The 16603-nt window shown below is 42.4% G+C and overlaps 2 protein-coding genes across 3 annotated transcripts in view; one reads left to right on the top strand and one right to left on the bottom strand.

Annotated features, from left to right (window-relative positions):
* The window catches only part of CAMKMT (calmodulin-lysine N-methyltransferase), a 422283-nt gene extending 418086 nt beyond the window's left edge, over positions 1-4197 (bottom strand). For both annotated transcript variants that reach the window (XM_017862708.1, XM_017862709.1), the window contains exon 1: positions 3917-4197. In XM_017862708.1, coding sequence (XP_017718197.1) covers positions 3917-4072 — 156 coding nt within the window. In that variant the 5' untranslated portion in view covers positions 4073-4197. The remainder of the gene's footprint in view (positions 1-3916) is intronic.
* A 40-nt stretch (positions 4198-4237) lies between these two features.
* The window catches only part of PREPL (prolyl endopeptidase like), a 51811-nt gene continuing 39445 nt past the window's right edge, over positions 4238-16603 (top strand). The window contains 2 exon segments of the mRNA XM_017862707.1: positions 4238-4695; positions 6035-6573. Of these exon segments, the coding sequence (XP_017718196.1) occupies positions 6355-6573 (219 nt within the window). The 5' untranslated portion in view covers positions 4238-4695; positions 6035-6354.

The raw sequence follows: 16603 nt of genomic DNA, 5'->3' as shown, positions 1-16603 counted from the left end.
TTTTTTTTTTTTTGAGATGGAGTCTTGCTCTGTCGCCCAGGCTGGAATGCAATGGTGCAATCTTGGCTCACTGCAACCTCCGCCTCCTGGGCTCTTAACCAACTTTTTCAATTGTCCAATCCAAGTAAAAGCATCCTGCTTTGATATAAATTGTACTGTGAAATATTCCATAATCAGATTCTTCAGCCAGGTAGTCACACCTCTAGGCAAGATTTTTCATTCAGTAGGTGGTTTGTAAATACATGTTTAACAGTCATTGCTACTCTTCCATCTGCCCTACGTCACCTCCTTTTAGGAACTGCCCCTCCCTTACTCTATGTAATTCTAGTGAGGTTGTTACCTTACCTGCCACAGGGTGGGCTGATGACCCAGGTTAGCCAAAGTGCCCCATTCTGGACACAGCAATTGGTCCAACCTTGGCCTATCAGAGTCCTTTGGAGGAAATGATTTGGATGTTGGGGAAAATAGTTATTTCTTCTGGATTACTAGCTGGATGGATATGAAAGCCTGGAGTTGCCAGTGGCCATCTTTGTCAACATGTAATGAGACTCAGCAAAGAGGAAAATAGAACAATATCCATAACCTCTACTGGTATTGATTAATAAACTTCCAGACCTCATCTAATTTAAGTACTCGCTTGACTCAAATGTTGGCAATTTATCATGTAACCTGGAACCAAATGATGCACTAGGTCAACCAGGTTTTCTCTCAAAACCTGTGTTTTGTTCATTACAAAACACAGAAAATACTAAACAGTTAACATAAAGTAAAAGGCCATGAGACAGCACTGGAGCTCTATAGGGTAATGGAAAGACAGAATTGTAAAGGAAAAAACAAGCGAATAGAACAGATGTTCTGCAGATGTCCCACGAGAGAGAAAAGGAGTCACATATCTCTAGCACTGCTTAGATCCCTTATAGTTTTCCAGTACTAGATGCATATAAGTAGGAACGGTTCATTCATTTGAAATACATTTACTAAAAGCTTGTAAATGTTTAATATTTGTGATCGATTAAATTATAATAGAAAAAAATTCACTTCCTCTTTTTCACCTCCAAGGAAGGAGTTGTATTTCCCTGCCCCTTGACTTTGGTCTTTGCCAAATATCTTACTTTGGCCAATTGGAAGTAAACACATGATGTGAGCAGGGGTTTAAAATGTGTTTCTGTGGTTGGGCTTGCTCTTATACCTCTGCTATCACCATGAGGACTTTAGCCCACTAGTCCAAAGATTAGAGACATATGGACCACATGTGCATCATAGAGATACCCAGGTGACTACACCCTATGTCAGTCAGCTCCCAGGTGGTCCCCACATGCACCAACAAAATAAATATTAACTGTTGTATGCCACTGTGATGTTGTGGTTCTTACTGAGCAATACCTTACTGATAAAATACACTAAGGACTAGGTGCTATGCGCCATTTAAAGACTGACCTTACTCTCAGGCTTTCCACAGACACTTAACAACATCTACTAAAAACCAATTAACCAGGTCCTGTGCTAGATGCAGAGGATATAAACTAATAAAACATCACCTTTTCCCAGGGAGAATGCCCGTTCTAGTAAGAAAGAGAGACGCTGATCACATGATCATAAAATAATATAAGGGGCTCACTGGTAGAGTGGGCTGAGGGTTTAACTTAGCCCAGAGGCATTAGGGGTGGCTTCACAGAACAGTTTGAAATGGAAGTGTGAAGAATGAACAATCATTCACCAAGTAGAGAAGATAAAAAGATTCTAAGCAGGCAGATGTATACCATAAGTTTCAAAGTCAGAACGTGTAGGGAGTTCATGTAACAGCCACGGCTGAAACTTGTCACTGTTCTCATTTAGACCGCAATTTATAATGAACGTAAATGCTGTAGCTTTTACTATACTAAGAATCACTGAAAGCCAGGCATCATGGCATACCCCTGTAATCCCAACTACTCAGGAGGCTGAGGTGGGAGGATTGCTTGAGCCCAGGAGTTACCTGCCTGGGCAACAAGTAAGACCCTAGCTCATTTAAAAAAAAAAAAAAAAAAAAAAAGGAAGTGGGGGGGGTGGTGGGCGTGGCAGGCACAGTGGCTCAGGCCTGTAATCCCAGCACTTTGGGAGGCAAGGCAGGTGAATTACCTGAAGTCAAGAGTTCGAGACCAGCCTGGCCAAAATGGTGAAACTCCGTCTCTACTAAAAATACAAAAATTAGCCAGGTGTGATGGCGAGCGCCTGTAATCCCAGCTACTCGGGAGGCTGAGTAAAGGAGAATTGCTTGAACCAGGGAGGCAGAGGCTGCAGTGAGTCAACATTGTACCACTGCACTCCCGCCTGGACGACATAGTAAGACTCTGTATCAAAAAATAAAAATAAAAAATAAAAAAAAACGGGAGGGGGCCGGGCATGGTGGCTCACGCCTGTAATCCCAGCACTTTGGGAAGCGGAGGTGGGTGGATCACCTGAGGTTGGGAGTTCGAGACCAGCCTGACCAACATGGAGAAACCCTGTCTCTACTTAAAAAAAAAAACAAAATGATCCAGGTGTGGTGGTGCATGCCTGTAATCCTAGCTGCTGGGATGCCTGTAATCCCAGCTGAAGAAGGAGAATCATTTGAACCCGGGAGGCGGAGGTTGCGGTGAGCCGAGATCGCAGCCATCGCACTCCAGCCTGCGCAACAAGAGCGAAACTCCATCTCAAAAAAAAAGCGGGGTGGGGGGCTGCGAGGAGGAGGGTTGAGTCCAAGATCTCATTTCAGTGGTCACTATTTAAAAAAAAAAAATCATATGTTTACTTTATTATAGGTACTTCCTGTGATGATCTGTGAGGACATGCATTTTCTTATCCTGTAATACCATTTGTAACAATAGCAAAACCAGATCATTAGTGGTCTGGAAAGACTGTCAATGCATCAGCAAATAAATTTTAATTAACTCTGATGATCTACTTAACTCATAACTCCAAAAGCACTAAAAGACTACTGTATGAAAAGGTGACTCAAGGTAACTGCAAACAAAGTGACCCTCAAAATACTAAAAGCACAATCTCAAGTGACAATAGCTGGGAAACTCTTCCAAACACAACTGTCAGAAATGGAAAAATGTCCTCCTGAGTAAAGCTTTAGGCAGAAAACTTCAGGCAGAGGCATAACACTGGTATGTAAAAACAATAACCAGACTTAACTTCAAGAAGTGAGGGAAGAATGTGAGTGATCATAAATCAGAACTTCCGTCAAGCTTGCACGAGTGAAGTTCTAAATAACAGCAGAAACTTGGAAGTACCAGAAGATACCATCATTCAACAAATGAACACACTTTGACTAAACCACTTTGGACACGGAGAATCTCGCTGATCACTTCGAACTACAAGATAATCATTGAACTTTGAGACCTCGGTGGGAGAGGAGGTCAGCTCTTCCTACTCCTTGCACGCTCCGCTTTACGGAAGATGCTGAGGGAACGCGTGCCGCATCTCTCAGTCCTGGCACAGTCAACCACGCTGGGCAAAAGACGGGGCCAGAGGGTGCAGAAGAACATCGGTAACTAGAACCAGGCTGGGAGCTAAGCTAGAAGAAACCTGGGGAAGGAGGCAAAACAGAAACAGGAAAAGAGCGGTGGGGAGCAGCGGGCGCACCAGAAACTGGCGAGAAGGGGAAAAGTCTCCCAGACGCACAAAAATGTATAGAAGGGGTTCCTCTACTTCGATCTGAGTTTCCCAGGAGCTCAGCCTTGGCTGTCTTCCTCCTCATCCAACCCCACCTATTCCTCCTCTTGGATGGGACACTTAGGTGAAGCGAGGGGGAGCTTCGCAGGTGGCTCCCGGCAAACTAAGAAGGGACTCCCAGAGCTGCCAAGAGGAAAGAGCTGCGAACCGTCGCTCCCCCGGTACGTGAGAGGGGAGTGACCAGAGGCAAAGGTGAGGCGAACAGGTTCTCCCCTACCTGCCGCAGGAGCTTCCACCGGGCGGCTCCCAGGGGCGCCGAGACTACGGGCCCCCGAGTGGTGCAGCCAACTGCCGGACCGCCGCCCGCTGCTCGCGCAGTCTCACCAGCCCCAGCGTCCGCGACTCGCGACTCCATCTCACTGGAGCCTTCCATACCCGGAGGTGCCGCCACCGCAGCTCGTCCCCTGCCAGGACCTGCCAACTTCTTCCCTGTCAGGACCTGTGACGCCCGCCACCGCCCCCCCCCCGCCCCCAGTCCAACGACCCAGGCATGCGCGCCCTCCCCGAATTCCGCATTTCCGGTACTCGCATCTCCTTGGCAACCAGGGCCGCGCTGTCACGTCATTGCACCATTTTGCTGGTAGCCATCTTGAGTGAGGGCGGACCAGAGGGTTAGAGAAATGTGGCAGGGCTACTGGAACGCTGTCCCTCATTGTTTTAGTCTTCTCTGCTTCATCTCGAGCTCAGAAGACTAGCAAAGAACGAAGAGTCTTATATATTTTGAGACTAAAGAACCCAGGAACCCAAGAAGAATCCTTGACCACAACAAAGATGGCGAAATCTGCCTGTTCCTCGTGGTAGATTGAGGTTACGTAGCTGGGCGTGCTGCAAACCAGCTCTAGGCGGCTCTGGGTAGGTTGTCGTTCTGTGGGCTGCGGAACGCAGACTTCGGCTGGACGTGCCTGCGGTGACACCTGCTCCTCTCTGAGAGCTTCAGGTTCTCCGGCCTGCCTTCACTGGTTTCTGTCTAGAGCCGGACTGATTCTCTCAATTTGCGTATGTATGGGGAGTGTGCTGGTCTCTTCCCTTCTCGAACCCTTCCTCCCCACACCCAGCCACCCACCCCTCAGTCCCCAGGTCCTCTCTTTATGACTCATGGCCCAGCACTGCGTGCGTGTCACCTGGTCCCTCTCCCTGTTGCATTCAGATCGCCTCATCCCTGGGGTGGAGAGTTGCATGGGGAAAACGAATAGGTTCTCCCGAGAACACCCGTTTATCTACCCCACCCCCATCCTAGCCTTGCGTACTGTTTTCTCCTTGAGGATGAAGGATGGATAAAGGCTGTGGGGACGTGGTGATGTAGGACCTTTGCAGGCCCTTGTTATTCGGGTCTTTTTTCCCCCTTTTTTTAAACTAGTGTCGGCTAGTAAACTAGTGTTGCTTCTCTACCCCCAACCGCCCATTATTTTGCTGCGACATGGAAAGGGATTAAGGGGGACGGGGGCGTCGTAGCGCATCTGATCTATGGTAAATTTGACGCAGCCTTCTACCTTTGATACCGGGGGCATTTTGTGGAAGACTTCCGTAATGACGTTCAGCTGTGTGCAACAGACCTAGATTATTCCTGACGTAAATCATAGCAACTGCCATTTATTGAGTGGTCACTACGTGCCAGGCACTGTATGGTCTTAACATTAAACTGTCTCATTTTGTTTTTACAACAACCACCCTAGAAGGTAAATGGTGTCATTTTATTTTTGCAGATGAGGAAACTGAGGCCCAGAGACACAGTTAAGTGTTGGAGCTAAGACCTCAACCCAGGTCTCTGACTCTTAACTACTTATTAGCTCTCAAGGTTAATAAAAGCTACCTCCTGACAAACCAGGATGGCCTCACATTTTATTTGTGCATCTTGCAGGGTTTTTTTGTTGTTTTTAATTAAAGCACTAAATACCTTTTTAACGTTAAAATCCATAGTTGAGTTTTCCAATATTTGGAACCAAAACAAATTGGATTTTTTGCTATATAGCTTACTGTCCAAGTGACCTGGAACAGTTGCTTAGCACCTCCCACAGCCACAGTTTGGCAACTTGTAAAATGTGCATTGTAGTATCTACTTTATCAAGTCCATATAAAATTTAAATTAGACAAAGAAGATAAAAGCACCTGGCACTTAGTTAACACTCAACAATAATTAATCTTCCCTCCCCCACCTTTATTAAATAATTAGGCTTTTCCAGTTTATCTTCCACATACATACCAAAGATACGTTAATAATTATGTAAGACCAAAGGCTTTTTACCTTTTATAGCCCTGAGTTCCTGAGATATCCCATTAAGTCCGTGTACTTATTTGCAAATTTTTATTTTGTTTCTTGTTTTGTTTTTTGTTTTAGTTTGCCCCTATGTGTGCCAGAATCAGTGCTGCATAGTTTGAGCCTGATAGGATTAATTTTACAAATGAGACTTAAGTCACATCTGCCAAGAAGTATGATTTGAATGAAACTTTAACTTACACACGTTTTTAGATTTAGTTAGCCTAAGTTATCAGCTGTCTGAAGTTACTCATAACCTAAGCGGGGCATGGCCCTGAAAAGGAGCAATGAGAACTGCTGATCTTAGATACTCTGAGAACCCACTACTCTGTAATCATACCTATAAAATCATTCGTGTGCTGGCAGCCCCAAAAGGAGCATAAACCAGGGACTTTGGTATCATGCAGCAGAAGACCAAATTATTTCTCCAAGCTTTGAAGTATAGTATTCCTCACCTTGGAAAATGCATGCAGAAACAGCATTTGAATCACTATAACTTCGCTGATCATTATTACAATAGAATAAAATTGAAAAAATATCACCTAACCAAGTGTCTTCAGAATAAACCCAAGATATCAGAGTTAGCAAGAAACATCCCAAGTCGGAGCTTCTCATGTAAGGTATGGACTGTTTAAGTTAACCTATTTGTAGGTCATTAAGATTAATTTTAGTTTAAAGAATGGGTAGAACATCAGAGCTACTAATTTTCTCAGTAATTCTAACTTGATTTTTCAAATTTTCAAGTCTCAGTTGTCTCTAGTCAAATGTAAGGATAAACGAGTATATCCATCAAGGCAGGCAGATCACCTGAAGTCAGGAGTTCGAGACCAACCTGGCCAACATAGTAAAACCCTGTCTCTACTAAAAATACAAAAATTAGTTGGGTGTCATGGCATCCACCTGTAATGCCAGCTTGTTGGGAGGCTGAGGCAGGAGAATCTCTTGAACCCGGGAGGCAGCGGTTGCGGTGAGCTGAGATCACACCACAGCACTCCAGCCTAGGTGACAGGGAGACTCTGTCTCAAAAAAAAAAAAGAGTGTATACACATATTTATAGGGCTCTAATGTAATATATAAAAATGTAGGTTTATATAAAATGATTCACCTCAGGACTTCCTTAGTATGCCTGCCAGTGCATTTCAAAGTATAATTCAGCCTTCTAAAATTTCAAGAACACTAAATTATAGCTCTTAACAAAATCTCATGATATGCTCCTTATTTTATGAATCACGAATCAGTACACTTCAGTAAAGGCCATGAATTGTGTTTTATTTCTCTGTAAAAAAAATGAAAAACAGTCTTGCGTTTTTGACCACTTGAGTCCTTCAGGAAGACACTGTCGGAGTATTGTACTTCTGCCAGACCCCAAGCTGTGGGCGTGAACTCAACCTTGAGGACCCGATTGCCCTTATATAGAGAGTGACCACATATCCACTTATGCCTGGGACAGCTCCAGCCTACACCTGTTGTCCTGTGTAATTATTAATAGTGTCCCCTTTCCTCTCAAATATGTCCTGGTTAGAATGGTAAATTATATGGTCATCCTACTTACTTGAGATTAAATTATCTAATTGTGCTGCTGCTGCCTTGACATCCCTCTCCTACCTTTTACTTCTTATGTTCCTTAGGTTCCTTAATGATATTTGGGGGTGGTGTTCTTGCAATAATTTCACATATTTATGATTTTAATATATTTTTTATTTTAATTTCTTGTTTTGTTGCATACTGATTCTTCTTTTAGTCTGTTTTGGCTTCCTCCTTTCTTTGGATAAAATATATGTATAACAAAGTTTTTCCACTTGATCCATTTTAAAGTATGCAATTCAGTGGCTTAGCATAATGCTTTCAAAGTTCATCTGTGTTGTATGCATGTATCATAACTTCATTTCTTTTTATAGTTGAATAATATTCCTTTGTATGTATAAACCACATTTTGTTTATCCATTCTTCTATTGATGGACACTTGGGCAGATTCTTCTCATTTTAGAAACTATCTTTTTAATCTAATTTTACTCAGTTTTTCTAGTTTTGTTCAATTTTGCCCTTATCTTAGCTGATACCTATTTGGGTGTTGTGGGTGTGTCTCTTTTGCTTTTAACTTTTATATGTTAGCCCCTAGTCTTCCTAGACTTTTACTCTTTATGTTTTAGTCTTTGAAATTCTTTTCCTTTTCATAGTGTCTTGCCTTAGTTTAGCACTTTCTTATTCACTCATTTAGAAATTCTTCATATCTTCCTTTTGTTTCATTTTGTGGTTTTTGTACATCTTTCCTACTTTAGAAAGAAAATTTTTAATTTCACCTATTGAACTAAATTTTGGACCTTTAGGTTATTTTATTTTGATTTGTGTTTAGAACATTTTGTCATGTTGTACTTTGTCTTAACTCTTAGTTTATAAATAGTAGGCAGGAATTACCATCAGAGTAACAGCTGTGATGTTAGCTCACGCTCTAAACAGAAGGTTGACTAGATTTTCCCTCCATTTGTCCCTGAAGCAACTTTTCAGTTCTCTTTTATAGATTCCCACTACCTGGAAACTTTAACCTGACTCAGTGACTCCAAGTATTCATAGTTCTTTTAGTAGTTCCTTTACCTGAGACAGTAATCCTGCTTTCGCATGTCATGTATCAACCATTCCCTCTATGAGAAATGATGTAATATAAAAGCCATGGTCTTCATCGTTTTTGATGACTAAGACCTGGGGAAGCTTTATAAATGTCCCCGCAGCTGTGAAAACACCTGTAGACAAGAATGCACATTTCCTTCTTTCAGCAAGCATTCACTGAGTTCCAACTCTATCCGCTTTTATAGGGTGCAGTAAAGTAGAAAAAGTAGTTAATGCTTTTATGTAAATTAAAATATATCTGTTTAAAGAGCTATTACCTAATATAAGTTAAGAAACAGAAAGTAGCATGTGTAATGGGAATGCTAGAAGGCAAAAGATCTAGCCACAATTGGTGTGACTGTGAACTAATCAGGACTCTTTTTTTTTTTTTTTAGACGGTGTCTCGCTCTGTCGCCCAGGCTGGAGTGCAGTGGCGCTATCTCGGCTCAGTGCAAGCTCCGGCTCCCGGGTTTACGCCATTCTCCTGCCTCAGCCTTCCAAGTAACTGGGACTACAGGCGCCCGCCACATCGCCTGGCTAGTTTTTTTGTATTTTTTTTAGGAGAGACAGGGTTTCATCGTGTTAGCCAGGATGGTCTCGATCTCCTGACCTCGTGATCTGCCCATCTCAGCCTCCCAAAGTGCTGGGATTACAGGCTTGAGCCACCGCGCCCGGCTTAATCAGGACTCTTAATCTTCCTGACTGAAAAAAATAGGGAGTTCTGATCAGGCATAGTGGCTCACACCAGTAATACCAGAACACTGGGAGGCCAAGGTGAGCAGATTGTCCGAGCTCAGGAATTTGAGACAAGCCTTGGCAACATGGCAAAACCCCATCTCTACCAAAAAGACTAAAAATTAGCTGGGTATGGTGGCTCACGCCTGTAATCCCAGCTACTTGGAAGGCTGAGGTGGGAGGATTGATTGAGCCTTGGAGGTTGAGTCTGCAGTGAGGTTGAGGCACAGTAAGATTGTGCCACTGCACTTCAGCCTGGGTGACAGAGGGATACCCTGTCTCCAAAAAAAAAAAAAAACGAGTTTCAACTTGTCATTCTCTGGAAAGTCTTCCAGGTGCTAAAATTTCATGATTCTATACCTCTGTCTTATTACCTTAGCAACAAATTATTGCCTGTGAGTTTGGGGACTCTTCAGTATCAACTGCTGCAGTCTAACTGTATATCAGAAATCCTGGGGAGCTTTTTTAGAAATGGGGATTCCTGGATCTCACCCCACATCTGCGTAATGAAAATCTCTATGGTTGAGGCCTACAGATCTGTTTTTTGTTTGTTTGTTTGAGACGGAGTCTTGCTTTGTCACCCAGGCTGGAGTGCAATGGCGTGATCTCAGCTCACTGCAACCTCCGCCTCCTGGATTCAGGCAATTCTCCTGCCTCAGCTTCCAAGTAGCTGGGATTACAGGCGTCCACCACCATGCCCGGCTAATTTTTTTTTTTGTATTTTTTAGTAGAGATGGGATTTCACCATGTTGGTCAGGCTGGTCTCGAACTCCTGACTTCAGGTGATCCACCCACCTTGGCCTCCCAAAGTGCTGGGATTACAGGCATGAGCCACCATGCCTGGCCCCAGATCTGTTTTTTTGAAGTTAGTAATTCTGGAACTCACAGCTTGACTGACAGTGGACCTGTGTTCAGAAACTGGAAATGTTTGATGATCAAGTGTTGCTGATCTAAACCTTATTGAATTCATTCAGTTCTACAGTTCTTATTGGCAAGTACCTGAGCTTTCCATTTTACATTAGCCAGATGGCAAGATGAACTTACTCCATTATACTTACAAGCCAGCTGGTGATATTCAAAGACTAACATCCATCCAGATATCACATTTCTTTATCTTCCACATCATCCTGCTCTGCTCTGCCTACGAAAATAATTCCCAAAATCTTTAATAGTGATAATTTGAACAAGATAACGGAAAAGAAATTGAACAATTAAAGAGAGAAGACTAAATCCTTTGGTCAAACATGTCGTTTGCCTATTTCTACAATACAGATTAGCAGCTTCTGCAATAGTCTCATATATATATATATATATATAATCTTGTTTTTTTCTTAAATCAGTTTCCTCAGGTTGAAAAGCTCTTAAATAGATTGGTTGACAGCTGGCTTCTTCACTATGATCTGTGACTTGTAAGAACCACTGGTTATAACTAGTAAGTTCAAAACGTTGTCAGGAAAGAAGGAGGAAAGAAAAAATTTAAAAGAAAACTCAGGAATGCCAGAAAGAAAAATAAATGGTAGTCTCATTAATTTTTCATAATAATTCATAGAGTGGGACTACCTTACAGGTACAACTTCATTATTAGTTACTTCTTCACATTCCATTTATTCTTTAACCTGCTTGGGTCTGGCTTCCACTCCTTCCTTAAAACCTTTGTCGGTGTCACCCCAAGGTGTTACATATTTTAACCCAGTGGTTGTTTCTCTTTCATCCTCTTGAATAAGCTCTCTCAGCCGATTGGACATATTTGACCATTTCCTCCTTGGAAAACTCTTTTCCTTGGGCTTTATGACTCCACCTTTTTCTGACTTTTCTCTTACCTTAGAAGCTTATTCTCCTCAGTCTGCTTTTCAAACTTTTCCTCCATTTGACCTCTAAATTTGGAGGTTTCTCAGCACTTGGTCCTGGTCCTTTTTCTCTCTTTAATTTCTTCCTTAATAATCTCATCCATGGCCGTGGATTGAAGGAACATAGCAACTACTGTCATCATCCCAGAATCCCCTCTGAGCTACACAGTATTTTGCTGCTTACCTAACAATCTCCAGGTGGATGTTTCACTGACTTCTCAAACGAACTGTCTGCAATTGAACTTCACTTCTCCAGCCCCGATTCAGCTCTTCTTTATTTCATTGCTATTTACTCATTTGTTCAAGCTAGAACACTGGAAAAGATTTTTTTATTCTCATTTCCTTATCCTGCCATCATGTCCGTGAACAGTGTATCCCTAACTAGCTTTGTGATCTTTGCCATGTCTCCATACCACCAAGTCTGTTACTTACTTTAATCAATTTGTCTCATCCAAACAATTCATATTCAGTAAATCAGTAATTTGATGGTCTAGTTATAACCTAATAAAATGTTTATACACCCCAAATTATGTATACCATCATGTCATTATGTTTAACATTTTCAGAAACACGTATTAACCAAAATATATATTGAACCTGTCCAAATTTCTCCATCTCTACCATCATCACTCTAGTTATCTTTTACTTGGACCACTGGTAAAGACTCCTAACCAGGCTCTTGGCTTTCCCTCTTGTTCCTTTCCAACCCATTTTCCATATCATCAGAAAAATGATCTTAAAATATAAATTAAATCATGTCACTTCGCAAATTAAAACTTTTCCAAAACTTATTACGGAAACTTTTATTACAGAAACTTAAAATCCAGTCTCCTAATCATGTCTCCTAAGGTCATGCACAATCTCGCCCCTCTCTCATTTCATGCCAATCTGCCCCCATTTACTTTGGGTAAGCCTCAATGGTCATCTCCCAAATTGAAGAACATGACTCTTTCCCATCCATCTTAGGACCTTTGTGTACTATTCCTTAATTCTCTTCACCACTACTTGATTAGTTCCTTCTCCTATTTTAGGTCTTGATTAAATGTTACCCGCTGAGAAGTTACTTTGGTTACTGTGGTCAGAATTGCCCTTCTTAGGAGGTAACATTTAATCAAGATCTAAAGTAAGAGAAGGAATTAAGCAGAGGGAGCAGCATGTGTAAAAGCTCAGAATTGAGGAGGACATCACTACAATTAGAAGAGCCAAAATGGTCAAAGATGGCCAGATGCGGTGGCTCATACCTGTAATCCCAGCACTTTGGGAGGCCGAGGCAGGTGGATCATTTGAGGTCAGAAATTCCGGACCAGCTTGGCCAACACGGTGAAACCATCTTAGTGAAACCATGGACTTATTTCAAGTCATGTATGTAACCTTACTGATATTCAGATCTTGTATCTTCTAAAAATACAAAAATTAGCCAGGCTTGGTTATCTGCACCTGTAACTCCAGCTACACGGGAGACTGAGGCAGGAGAGGCTGAGGAAGGAGAATCACTTGAACCTAGGAGGCAGTGGTTGCAGTGAGCCAAGATCGCACCACTGCACTTCATCCTGGGCGACAGAGTGAGACTCTGTCTCAAGAAAACAAACAAAACAAAATGGTCAAAGATGAGCCTAAAAAGGAAAAAAGGAAAACTGGGTGGGATCATGTATAGGTAGTTTTGTATATCTTGCAAAAAGTTTGAGCTGGATCCTTTTAAACAATAGAATGTTATTGAAAAATGGCCGGGTGCAGTGACTCAAGCCTGTAATCCCAACACTTTGGGAGGCCGAGACGGGTGGATCACGAGGTTAGGAGATCGAGACCATCCTGACTAACACGGTGAAACCCCATCTCTACTAAAAAATACAAAAAACTAGCCAGGCAAGGTAGCGGGCGCCTGTAGTCCCAGCTACTGGGGAAGCTGAGGCAGGAGAATGGCGTAAACCCAGGAGGCGGAGCTTGCAGTGAGCTGAGATCTGGCCACTGCACTCCAGCCTGGGCGACAGAGCGAGACTCTGTCTCAAAAAAAAAAGAAAAAGAAAAGAAAAATGTAGGCACAATCAGATTTGCATTTTAGAAGAATCACTCTGACAGAATAGAGAATAAATTGGAAGTAGGAAGCCTTGTCGGTAACTCAGATGAGTGAAGATGAGAGTCTTTACAGGGTGATTGTTTTTTTGTTTTGGAGACAGTGTCTCACTCTGTCACCCAGTCTGTAGTGCACTGGCATAGCCTCAGCTCACTGCAACCTCCACCTCCCAGGCTCAAGTGATTCTCGTGCCTTAGCCTCCTGAGTAGCTGGGATTATAGGCATGTGCCACCACACCCAGCTAATTTTTTTATATTTTTAGTAGAGATAGGGTTTCGCCATGTTGGCTAGGCTGGTCTAGAACCCCAGCCTCAAGCGATGCGCCTACCTCGGCCTCTCGAAGTGCTGGGATTACAGGCGTGAGCCAGCGCACCTGGCCCTGATTACATTTTATTTGAGACATCTTAATGGAAGACTAGAAGAACTTGAGTGATAATTCCTCATCTCTTTGGATTCTAAAATCCAAAAGCCTCTTAGAAAACAAACGATTCTTTTTTAACTGATTGGAGGATATTGAGAATGGGCAAAACCTGACCTAAACTAACACAAAGCTATTATGATCTTTATCCCAATTAGTAGATGTTTAGCTCTAAAATGTTACTGCATTTGATTACAGAGTGTTGTTCCCCTGTAAACTGAGATCAGGTACCCAGTTAACATTCCAAAAATCTCAAAATTCTAAAACACATCTGGTTTATGTTTCAGATGGACTTATTTCACAGTCATGTATGTAACCTTACTGATACGCAGATCTTAAGGATAAAGAAGGCCGGTTGTGGTGTCTCATGCCTATAATCCTAGCACTTTGGGAGGCTGAGGCGGGTAGATCACCTGAGGTCAGGAGTTCGAGACCAGCCTGACCAACATGGCGGAACCCCATTGCTACTGAAAATACAAAAAAATTTAGCCGGGCCTGGTGGCACACGCCTGTAATCCCAGCTACTCGGGAGGCTGAGGAAGGAGAATCACTTGAACCCGGGAGGTAGAGATTGCAGTGATCCAAGATGGTGCCGCTGCACTCCAGCCTGGTGCAATGGGAGCGAGACTCCATCTCAAAAAAAAAAAAGATGAAGAAATGGAAAGGATAAATGTAACTCACTAGTAAAGTGGAGATTTCAGTAGCAGTTGGATATATGAGTCCAGAATTTGGGGAGAGTTGTTACATATAGATAGAAGTTGAAGCCATAGCAGTCATATCACTATATTTACCTCTCTGCTATTACTACATCATTTTAAACTTTTTCTGTCTCCCCATTATTTGGGGAGGTCCTTAAAGACAAGAATTTTATAATACACATCTTGCCAGCACATAGCATAATGACTGCCACATCGTAGATTAGCAATACGTGTTTATAGAATGAATTAATAGTTAATGCATTTTTTTCATATAACCATAAATTTTATTGCTAGAAAACATATCCCAGAAATCATCCCATCGGAGCTCTTTCTTTAGGCCTTTGATACTTTTTTTTTTTTTTTTTTTTTAAGGCAGGGCCTCACTCTGTTGCTCAGGCTGGAGTGCAGAGGCACAAACATGGCTCACTGCAGCCTCAACCTCCTGGGCTCATGCTGTCTTACTGCCTTACCTCCCAAGCAACTGAGACTACAACCATGCCCAGCTAATTTTTTGATTTGTGTGTGTGTGTGTGTGTGTGTGTGTGTGTGTGTGTGTGGAGACAGGGTCTCACTTTGTTTTGTGGGCTGGTCTCAAACTCCTAAGCTCAGGTAATCCTCCTGCCTCAGCCTCCCAGAGTGCTGGGATTACATGCGTGAGCCACCATGCCCAGCCCTATGACCCATTTTGAGTTCATTTTGTTTATGGTGTAAGGGATTGGGGTACAACTTTATTATTTTGCTTGTGGATATCCATTGTCTGAGCAACATTTGTTGAAAAGACTGTTCTTTTTCCATTGAATTGTCTTGGTATCCTTTCTGAAAATCAACTGACCATAAATTCTATGGTTTCTGGACTCGAACTTTTACCATATTTTTCTATATGTCCTTATGCCAGTATTACACATTTAATTACTATAGCTTTGTAATAAGTTTATTTATTTATTTATTTATTTTTGAGACGGAGTCTCGCTCTGTCGCCCAGGTTGGAGTGCAGTGGTGCCTTCTCAGGTCACTGCAACCTCTGCCTCCCAGATTCAAGCAATTCTCCTGCCAAGGTCCCCCGAGTAGTTGGGATTACAGCTGCCTACCACCATGCCCAGCTAATTTTTTCTATTTTTAGTAGACATGAGGTTTCACCATGTTGACCAGGCTGGTCTCAAACTCCTGACCTCAGGGTAATCTGCCCAACTTGGCCTGCCAATGTGCTGGGATTACAGGCATGAGCCACTGCGCCCAGCCTGTAATAAGTTTTAAAATCAGGAAGTATGTGAATTCCTTCTAAACAAATGAAGAAACTAAAGCCACAGAGTCTAAAGTTAAGTAAGAAAACTAGTAGAGTCAGAAGTAGATGTAAGGTAGCCTAATTCACAGTACCTTTCTTTTTTAATATCTTGTAGTACAAGTAGAGCATCCCTAATCCAAAATCCAAAATGCTCTAAAATCCAAAACTTTTTTTTTTTAAATAGAGACAGAGTCTTGCTGTGTTGCCCAGGTTGGTCTCAAGCTCCTGGGCTCAAGCAGTCCTCCTGCCTCAGCTTCCATAAGTACTGGGATTACAGGCGTGAGCTGCCACTCATGGCCAGTGAGCATCTTTTCTTATGTTTATTGATCCTGTTGGGTTTTCTTCTTGAATGCCTATTTTCTTTTGTTTTTTTTTTTTTTTTTATACTTTAAGTTCTAGGGTACATGTGCACAACGTGCAGGTTTGTTACATATGTGTACATGTGCCATGTTGGTGTGCTGCACCCATTAACTCATCATTTACATTAGGTATATCTCCTAATGCTATCCCTTCCCCCTCCCCCCACCCCACAACAGGCCCTGATGTGTGATGTTCCCCTTACTGTGTCCAAGTGTTCTCATTGTTCATTTCCCACCTATGAGTGAACATGCGGTGTTTAGTTTTCTGTTCTTGTGATAGTTTGCTGAGAATGATGGTTTCCAACTGCATCCATATCCCTACAAAGGTCATGAACTCATCCTTTTTTATGGCTGCATAGTATTCCATGGTGTATATGTGCCACATTAATCCAGTCTGTCATTGATGGACATTTGGGTTGGTTCCAAGTCTTTGCTATTGTCAATAGTGCTGCAGTAAACATATGTGTGCATGTGTCTTTATAGCAGCATGATTTATAATCCTTTGGGTATATACCAAGTAACGGGATGGCTAGGTCAAATGGTGTTTCTAGTTCTAGATCCTTGAGGAATCGCCACACTGTCTTCCACAATGGTTGTACTAGTTTACAGTCCCACCAACAGTGTAAAAGTGTTCCT

This window comes from Rhinopithecus bieti, unplaced genomic scaffold (assembly GCF_001698545.2).
Source record: "Rhinopithecus bieti isolate Rb0 unplaced genomic scaffold, ASM169854v2 scaffold_61117, whole genome shotgun sequence".
Lineage (NCBI taxonomy): Eukaryota > Metazoa > Chordata > Mammalia > Primates > Cercopithecidae > Rhinopithecus > Rhinopithecus bieti.
The sequence above is the reverse complement of the archived record's forward strand: the minus strand, read 5'-3'. Positions and strand labels throughout refer to the sequence as shown.